This window comes from Panthera leo, chromosome A2 (genome assembly GCF_018350215.1).
Source record: "Panthera leo isolate Ple1 chromosome A2, P.leo_Ple1_pat1.1, whole genome shotgun sequence".
NCBI classification, from domain to species: domain Eukaryota; kingdom Metazoa; phylum Chordata; class Mammalia; order Carnivora; family Felidae; genus Panthera; species Panthera leo.
The window spans coordinates 1,921,917-1,931,595 of NC_056680.1; the positions used below are offsets into that span (position 1 = coordinate 1,921,917).

The 9,679-nt window shown below is 41.4% G+C and overlaps 1 protein-coding gene across 1 annotated transcript; it reads right to left on the reverse strand.

Moving 5' to 3' along the window:
• Window positions 1-903: 903 nt before the first annotated feature.
• Window positions 904-9,274, reverse strand: LOC122213641. The gene is made up of 4 exons (XM_042927690.1): window positions 9,187-9,274; window positions 8,379-8,974; window positions 7,961-8,153; window positions 904-1,060 (listed from the first exon to the last, which is right to left on the reverse strand). Exons 1-3 carry the CDS (start codon window positions 9,272-9,274, stop codon window positions 8,022-8,024), a joined length of 816 nt encoding a protein of 271 aa, XP_042783624.1. The 3' UTR covers window positions 904-1,060; window positions 7,961-8,021.
• Window positions 9,275-9,679: the final 405 nt, after the last annotated feature.

A 9,679-nucleotide genomic window follows, 5' to 3' on the forward strand; every position in this document is an offset into this window, starting at 1 on the left:
GGCAGGAGTGTCTGTTATTGTCCGCGTATCTTACTGCATGGCTGTAGTGTTTTCTCTGGGTTTTTGCGCAGTTGTGTGTATGGAAACCCAAATACACAGTAAAAACAGATGGTTACGAGTCACTTGTGTTTAACTTTTTAAGAGTCAAATATTTACTGTAATAAATTCTAACGAAATATTTAAAAAGAGAAAGCTTCACAATTGTTTTTAGTAGGTTTTCATGAGCTCCAACATTCTACAGAGTGCTTAGTCCTAGATTAACAGCATAGCACCTGCTGGCAGTAATTTGGACTTCTCTAGAATTTCTCACACCTAAGTTTCTTTCCTTATCTGTTGATTTTTTACTTCAAGTTTCTAACACCAACGGTGGTTCAGATAAACTCTTGAATGATAATTGTCATGTGATGAAGTATTTTAGATTGTGATCATTCTTAAAGTAAATGAACAGGTGACACGGAAATGGATCTCCAAAGGGCAAATAAGGTAATATGGTTGACACAATGTCATCTTGTTATTTGGTTTTTCCTGTAGATCACTACATAGAAGAGAAACTTCTATGTGGCAAGAGGATAATAATTTGCACTTCAGTTTGAACTTAATCTTAGAAAAAATTAAATTCTGTATCATTTCAATAACATTTTGTTTCCAAATATTTAAAATTCATATCATCTGATTCCACAAAATGGGAAAATGCAAGCACTCACTAACCATTCCTGCATGAAGACTTTCTTGGTTCTTTGTCAGTTGTATAAATTTCTTTTCCTTCTCTGACCTTCCAGAGCACATCATTTCTATTTATAAATAGCATATTTTGTCCAACATCTTGCTAATTGTGCAAATGTTGTAATTAATTGCAATTGTGCAAATAACCATTAGTCAGATTGTGCTTATTACATGCTGCAGTAAGTGTTTATTTTCATGTTCATAGGTCTGACTTGGGTGGGTTGTGACAAGTGGTGGGTTTTCAGGAAGCTGTACTGGCTCTGATCTAAGATGTCCATTTTGGGGTTGAAAGTGAATGGATAGCACCAGCTCAGGGAAGCTTCTTCAAGATGAGACACTAGAGGAACAGAGGAAAGCCAAAAGCACATTTTAGGGTTTCTGCCATAACATTTGCTCACATAGCACTGGCTTAAGTAAGTCACATGGTTCAAAATGGAGGAAAAATTACTACTGTGCTATCATGAGGACATTGCTAGATTGTTTCACAGGGGATTGGAAAATCTACCACACAATCTGAATATCCTTTTAAGAAAGGGGTTGCATTAGCATAATTATAGAGACCATACCAAAACTTCCTTTTATAGTTTTCTTTCTTTCTTTCTTTTTCTTTCTTTCCTTCCTTCCTTCCTTCCTTCCTTTCTTTCTCTTTCTTTCTTCTTTCTTTCTTTTTCTTTCTTTCTTTCTTCTTTCTTTCATCTATTTATTTTGAGACAGAGCTGAGAGAGTGAGTAGGGGAGAGATCCATAGAGAGAGAGAGGGAGAGAGAGAATCCCAAGCAGGGTTTTGAACTGACAAACCATGAGATCATGACCCAAGCTGAAACCAAATTAACTGAGCCACCCAGGTGCACCTTAATCATTTATTTTATTTTTTTAATGTTTATTTATTTTTGAGAGAGAGAGAGAGAGAGAGAGAGGAGGGGCAGAGAGAGAGGGTAACACAGAATCCGAAGCAGGCTCCAGGCTCTGAGCTGTCAGCACAGAGCCCGATGTAGGGCTCAAACTCATGACCTGAGCCGAAGTTGGTTAAGCAACTGACTCTTGCTTTTGGCTTGGGTTATGATCTCATGGTTCATGGGTTCGAGTCCCGCATCAGGCTCCATGATGACAGTGCCAATCCTGCTTGTGATTCTGTCTCATTCCCTTTCTCTCTGCCCCTCCTGCTCACTCGCTCACTCTCTCTCAGAATGAATAAACTTAACAAAATTTTATTTTGTAAAAATTCAAACTCTGTAAATGTAGAGAGAATGGTTTAGGAAAATCTGTTATACCTGTTACCTGCCTTCAACAATTTCCATCAGTTTTCTTTACAACACTTGGCTTCCTCTGGATAATTTTGAAGCAGTTCTCAGTATATCATTTCAATCTTAAAATTTTTGGAATGAACAGTTATCCTTAATATATTCAAATAAATAGGCAGTGGTCAATGTTCCTAGTTTTTTACATAATTTTAAAATTTTGCTGTTGGATTGTTTGCATTGGGATCTAATGAGACCCATACATTACAACTTAATATCTCCTTTGTATCTAATCTATAGTTCCCTTAGCATGTATTTCTTTGTAATGTAATTGTTGAATAAATCATGTAGAAATTTTTATAGAATGGGTCTTCTAATTATATCTCCATGCTGTTCTTTAACATCTTCTGTTCTTTATATTTGCAAGTAATTGCAAGTTAGATCTACAGGTGTGACCGTATTCGGGTCTGATATTTTGACGAGTATAATTTAGATATTATTTCAGTATTTCTAGCTGGAGGCACATAGCATCTGGAGGTTCTGTATACATGAGACAAAGATGGCCTCTGTATATTGTCCCTCCGTGGTTTATTTCTTCATTGTAAACCAGTGGTTCAAAAGCCCAGTGGTGCCAAACTCAATTTTTTACTTATCTGTTTTAAACATAGCTCAAATAAGTGCATTTTTAGCTATTTAGAGCCTGCTAGCTTTTCATGCCTACCCCATGAAACTTTGCCCAACAGCTGCTAGCCATAAATAGGGTAATCCCTGTAGCTATGAAAGACCCAGGCTGCTGCTGCCCTTTGGAACTCTCTGATCCAAAGACTTCCATCTGGGCTGCAGAGCGACCTCACCCAACCATGTAAGTCTCTGATACCCTTCTTCCCTGGGAGTTCTCTTGTGCACCTCCCTTTCTGGGTAGTAGCTCCCCTGCCATTGCCTCTGGACGGCCTCATGCTGTGAGGGACTTTCCCTACAGGCAAACCTGACAGAGTATTGCCTGAATAGAGCTCATGTGTGCTACTGCATTCTGGGCTCACATCCTTTTTCATGGATCACCCTCAAAATGTCAAAAAGGAAGTGATTTATCTTTTTGTGATGGAAGCCAGCTTTGATGACTATTACCTGAAGCAATTAAAACTCTTGTGAAGGGTTACATGAAAAAGAAGGCATGCATTTCCAGAATGTAGGGCAGACCATCCGAGCAAGTGGCTTAAATTTATTCTCACAGTTTTAGAGACTAGATGCCTGAAATCATTGTCAGCAGGGCCATGCTTCTTCTGTGACTGTGTATAGAATCGTTCCTTGTCACTTCCTAGCCTCTGGTGCAAGCCCTCAATCCTAGACATTCTTTGCCTTGATCTGCGTCACTCCAACCTCTACCTCTGTTATCACATGGCATTCTCCCTGTGTGTCTTTCTTTTGTATGTTTTATCCTTGCCTTACAAGGACACAATTCATGTTGGATTAGGACACACTCTAATGACTTCTTAACTTGATTACATCTGAAGACCCTATTTCTAAATAAGGTCACACTTTTCATTGAGGTGTTTGTCATTGCTTTGCCAGAATTCATGTGTTCGGGACACACATGTTTTATCAGCGATGTGATTTGAGAATTTTTTCTTGGTATCTGTGGCTTACTGTTCTCAGTGGTGTCTTTGGGAAAGTAGCTTAATTTGGATAAATTCTAATTCATTAATTTTGTTGAACCTTGTTTTTGGTGTCATCTCTTAAAAATGTTTGCCTAGCTGAGGTCACAGTGAAATTCCTGCTTTTGTTTCATCTAGAAGTTTTATTGTTTGTATCTTGCATTTAGGTCTATTATAAGTTTTGAGGTTTTTTGTAAACAGCATGAGTTTTTTGTTTTGTTTTTTACATATGGATATGATTGATCCAGCACCATTTGTTGAAAAGGCTACACTTTATTGAATTACTTCAACACTTTTGTAAAAAAAAAAAAAAAAAAAATCAGTTGACTTTAAGTATGTGTGTTTATTTCCAAACCCTGTATCCTTTTTCATTGATTTACAAAAGTATTGGAGTACAATTAATTTTTGCCTTTTGATCTTGTATCCTGCAACCTTGCTGAAGTTGTTTATCAGTCCTAATTAGTGTACAAGATTTTCTAATGACAAAAATCATGCCATCTGCAAATAGACTTAGCTTTAATTCTTCCTTTCTTATCTGGATGCCCTTTATTTTCTTGCCTGTCTTCTCTGGATAGAGCCTTCATTACAATGGTGAAGAGAGGTGGCAAGAGCAGACATATTTATCTTGTTTCTGTTATTAGGGGGAAATCATTTGGTCTTTCAGTATTAGGTATGATGTTAGTTTGGGATTTTTAAAAATCAGGTTAGGAAAGTTCCCTCTCATCTTAGATTACTGAGTTTACTTAGTTCACTGAGTGCTTTTATCATAAAGTGGTATTAGATTTTACCAAAGTGCTTTTCCATGTCTATTGAGATTATCATGTGATTTTTAACTTTTATGATGTTCATATGGTGTATTATCTTTCTTAAAATTTTTTTTAATGTTTATTTATTTTTGAGAGAGAGAGAGAGAGACAGAGCATGAGTTGGAGAGGGGCAGAGAGAGAGGGAGACACAGAAGCTGAAGCAGGCTCCAGGCTCTGAGCTGTCAGCACAGAGCTCGACGTGGGGGTTGAACCTATGAACTGTGAGATCATGACCTGAGCTGAAGTTGGATGCTTAACTGACTGGGCATCCAGGTGCCCTAACTTAATTTTCAATGTTAAGCCAATCTTGCATTCCTGGGGTAAATACCATTTGGTAATGGTGTATAATCATTTTAAGATGTTGGTAGATTTAGTTTGCTGGCCTTTTTTTGTGAAGATTTTTGTAACTTTGTCAAATTGAACATTATAAATTCTTAGTCAATATTGTCAGATGCATACAAGTTTAGGCATTTTTCTTTCAGATAAATTTTATTTTTATATACTTCAAGTTTTTGTCATTAATATAACTTCTTATTAATAACAGTGAAACATTAATGGTTTGTTGGTGTCCTCTAGAGAAAGACCACCAGGATCACACCTGTGGTAAAAGATGTTGGGTGTACTGAGTTCTAGAAACACACCATTAATGATTGTGGGTTAAACCAGTGTTTAAAAAAGACTTATCATAGGACTTCTGCTTGTATTAGTTGATTTGGGTTATGTTCAAGGAAGCTGAGATTTGCTCTCTATTGGATGCTATCAGGAGTTGAATGTAATTTCATCATTGAGAATTTTAAGTTTCAATCCAGAAGGCAAGAAGAATGGAGTGGTGATAACACTAATTGTTAAAGAAGCAGCAGTCAGTTTTATTAACAAGAAGAGGGGAGTTTGGGGACTTTTTTTTTTTTTTTTTTTTTTTTTACTTTTTACAGACTTATTTAGAGTGCATTTGTTTTTGTTTTTGTCTTGATCCAGTTTGGTCACCAAATGGTGTTGTCTAATGATGGTGTTGTGTGAGATTCTTTATTTTGCCAGGCCAACTCTGGGTTGTTTGGGCTGCTTCTGTATACACTGCAATCTGCATCGGACGCTTTTTAGTATTTTTCATTGAGTAACTCATTTTACATATAGAAATTCAGTTACTCCTCAGCAAACTCTGTGAGACAGGGAATATACTATGCCCTTTTATGAGTTAACTGAGAAATACAAGTTTACATAAATTACCAGAGATCTCAAAGACAGCAGGAGACAAAGACATAATCAGGTTTCAAGCTCTTACTACTCAGAGACCGTACTATTTACTTGATGCTAATGTTGAGCATCCATATATGCCATGTGCTGTAGGCTCAGTATTTAAACAGCTATAGTCAAAAGTAACCAATGTACTCTATGTTGTTTTATGTTGAATGGAGAGGCAGGAAACACACACAGGTTGTTGCAGTCTTCGTGTTTATGTTTTTATGGGAAAAAAGTAGTGGTTAACAAGTGGTAAAACTTAGGCTCATAAGAAGTTTGGGAAGGAAACAAAGACAAGGGAGCTAATAGAGAATGCAGGGATTCCAGTGTGTAGTTTTTTGTGGGGGATAAGAAACTCATTGAGTGAAGACTTCATCATTAATTTATTTATATTTCCATCATCTAATAGGCCTTTAATAAGCACTGTTTCAAATATTCACTGTTTGTAAATAGTGGAGAATGATATGGACAGTCGTGTGTTCATGTAGTTAACCATAATGATTCTCCATAAAAATAAAGGTATAGGTCTGGTTCAGCTTAATGTTTGTAATGGTTAATGTTTTAAAGCATGTGATATGTTTCCATGAATTTGGACATGGGTATTTGGGGCCAGATTCTTCCCAGTTATGCAGAGTATAGGGTGTGGGTGTTTAATACTCTTATGGGGAAAAAAAGGTAAGTTGTATTATATACTTGAAATATTTTTGCTGCTACTGTAGACTGAATCACACAATTTGTTCCAGAAAACCATAGGTTGCACTTAATTTGATTAAGCATTATGGTCATCTGCACAGTTCTACCCCATCATGGTCTTATGAGTATAGTGAATTAACGCAAGTCGATTGTAACCTTCTGGCAGAAGCAAGGTAAGCTATGAGTAGGGGGACAGTTATCTATGAAAAACTGAGATGATCTGCAGTTGGTACCATTTTGAATAATACTCCAATTTAGTAAAAAAGGTATACTTGATATTCTCAAGCAGGGAAAATTTTAATGCTTTTTATAGAAGGTGGAAGGTTTTTGTTTTAATGATCCACAAAGTCCAAAAGCCCCATTCTACTTTTCACAGGTGTAAGTTCTATATGGATATATTTCTAGCACGTTAGGGAAGAGAAAAAAATGTGACAGCATTTTGCTTGATTAAAGAACAAATAAAGTCTAATCTGTCCATTTCTCCATGTTAACTTATATTTTCACAGTGTCACAGAAATTAATGTGATTTGGGGGTTGGGTATCCAACTCTTGATTGTAGCTTGGGTCATGATCCCAGGGTCATGGGATGGAGCCCTGCATGCTTAGCATGGAGCCTGCTTAAGATTCTCTCTCTCTCTCCCTCCCTCCCTCCCTCTGCCTCTCCCCTGCTTGTGTGCACATGCGCACTCTCTCTCTCAAACAAAAACCTCTTAAAATAAGGAATTAGTGTGATTTGATAATCATTAGTATCTCATTTGACCCCCACCCACCTCACATCATCTCTATCATCGTACATATGAAAAAAGTTGAGCAACGGAGCACAGTCTTTTCTGATCTCACATGGTTCATAATAATAATGAAATCTGTCACTTTGAATGTATAATATAGGCCACCACCATGATGGGTATTGTTCAAAAACTTAAAACTCAGAATACCTCTGTAAAGTAAGCATACATAATTTTACAAATATGACACCACAACTTACACATAGGACTGAAAAGGCAACATAGTGTTCCATTTATGTGCCATTCTTTGGGAAAAGGCAAAGGTATAGAGATTTGGAACAGATGAGGGGTTAAGGGTGCGGGTGCTGACTACAAATGGGCACCATGAGTTTTTTGGGTGGTGATCAAGCGTTCTGTATCTTGATTGTTGCAGTGCAATTGTACATTTTGGAAAACTGATAGAACTACACTTAGAATAATGAATTTTGATATATGTGTATTAAAACTGAATTACTAGAAAACGAACAGCCACCAAAGCAAAACAAAACAAACCAAAAAACAAAACTGCTTTCATATGCTTAGAGGAAATTTAAAACTCTCCTCAACCTTGATACATAGGTGTACAACAAGACATTTCCATCACGTTGGTATCTTGGGAAGAATTTCATAATGTGGAAAGGACTTGTCAGGCCCTTTTGGGAAGCCAGTTAGTAGTTAGAAAACACTGTCTAGGGTCCTCGCCTCACACACATACCTGGAGGGAAGTAAGACCTCGTCTGGAATCCATCTTTGATCTGACACCAGGTTCTTTGGATCAGACCTTTAGCAACGCTCTGGTTCTGAAACCTGAAGGTGGACCTCTCGGTTGTTCCCCAAGGAGGACCCTACCTGGGGGCGTCCTAACCCTTGGGCACCAGCATCGTGACTCTCCGGGGCCTGTCTGGAATTCTTAGGCATCAGCATCACGCCTTTCCAGCTCTAAACCTGCCATCAAGCGAGTGCCCCGCCTTCTTGCTGGGAAACACCAGTATTCATCCCGACAACCCTTGGGACCACTGCAGCAGCCCCACGTGGCGGCGAGCTGAGAGGGAAGAAGAAGCGGTGGCAGAACACACGCTGTGGGTACAAAACGACTCCCACCCATTGAACTCCTGCAGCCCCATACACATCTCATTACCCGCAAGTGCAATCACACCTCTCAGGGTCTCAAAACTGCTTGTCACACCCACTCCCCCACAGTCACCGAAGGGACTTCTCCGCTTGCTCAGGTCTGACACTCTGCGCCCCCAAGACGCCCACTACGCACCACCGCGCGTCCCTTATCCTCAGGCTCCAGGGCAGGTCTTCCGGGCCTCCAGCCACGGCGCACGCGCACTTCTTCTCGAGTGGAGCCTCGACGGCACAGGACGCAGCCCATTGGCCTGTGGGAAACGTAGTTCCGAAAGGAGGCCCCTCGGATGCTGGGAGTCCAGCCACTCAGGTTTTTCCCAGCATGCAGCGCTGGCCTGCGTGGAAAGCGTCCTGGAGACTCGGGGGAGTGCGTCTTCGCTGAACTGCGCAGGCGCACCCACTGGAGGTGGCGACCCACGAAGGGGTTCAAGGCGGGTGTGGTAACGGAAGCGGTGGGTGGGAGTCCCGTCCCCCGTCCCCCAACCCCGGCTTCTGGTGGGCCGTGAGTTAGTGGCGGCTGGCCCGGTGGCCCTAGCTCCTGAGGCCTCCGTCCGCTCGCATCCTCCTGTGCTCGGACAGCGCCGACTGTCGGGGAAGGCCCCTGAAGTCCGACGGAGTCCTCGCGACGGGTGCAGGAGGACGCTGCAGCCGAGGCGATGGCGTCAGAGGTGACGGCCGTGGAGGGCCTGTGGCTGAACGAGGGGACAGACGCGAGTGAAGAAGGGCCTGTTCCTGGAAGGATCGCAGCTCTCTGGGAGGGCCTGGGGCATCGTTGTCGCAGTCGTGCCTGACCACGGAGCCTCAGGGGCCCAGAGTCCCCGTTCGTCAGTTCTTAGGTGGCCAGGGATGGCTCAGGAACGCCCCTCTGCACCAGGCTGGTTGAAGCACCTGCGTTTGGGTGTGGGGGCCTCTGCCGCGTGGGCTGGGCGCGAAAACCAGTTCACTTCCGGAAGTTGCAGTGGGTGTAGCTCGACGACGACGGTGGTGCGCCACCACCTGCGTTCTTGCGTCTGTTGGGCCCGGACAGTCCATGGGTGTTTCTTGATTTTTCCCCTGTAACCGATCGTAGTATAGGTTCCGTCGTGAACAGAACAGGCAAAATATCACAATCCCCTCGAAGCGGACGTTCTAGGATACAGAAAATACAAAGGATGTAAAAAAATACGCACTGTGCGGATGGTGGTGATTCCTCAAAAGAAGAAACAAAGCGAGGGGAGGGGTGTGCTGAGGGCCTGAGCTGTGTGTGCCTCTGGGAGAGTCTTCCTTCCTCTGGGACCCTTATCTCTGAGGGTGTGCCTAGGATGTGTGCTTGGGGGTGCCATCGGTATTTCCAGTGATGAAGGCTGGGTGATTCTGTATTTTTGTCTGCAGGGCCACATGTGCCTGTCTGATAGGTTCCATGTGTTCCATCATCCTGGTGATGATGGTCCCTGTGTC

What these genes read in the sequence shown, in the direction of transcription:
- LOC122213641 (XM_042927690.1), bottom strand. Translation starts at nt 9,274, where the DNA reads ATGGACTGTCCGGGCCCAACAGACGCAAGAACGCAGGTGGTGGCGCAC. An exon ending in ACCCACTGCAACTTCCGGAA is followed by an intron (nt 8,975 to 9,186) that starts GTGAACTGGTTT and finishes CGATCCTTCCAG; the next exon opens with GAACAGGCCCTTCTTCACTC. An exon ending in AGGATAAGGGACGCGCGGTG is followed by an intron (nt 8,154 to 8,378) that starts GTGCGTAGTGGG and finishes CTTCCCTCTCAG; the next exon opens with CTCGCCGCCACGTGGGGCTG.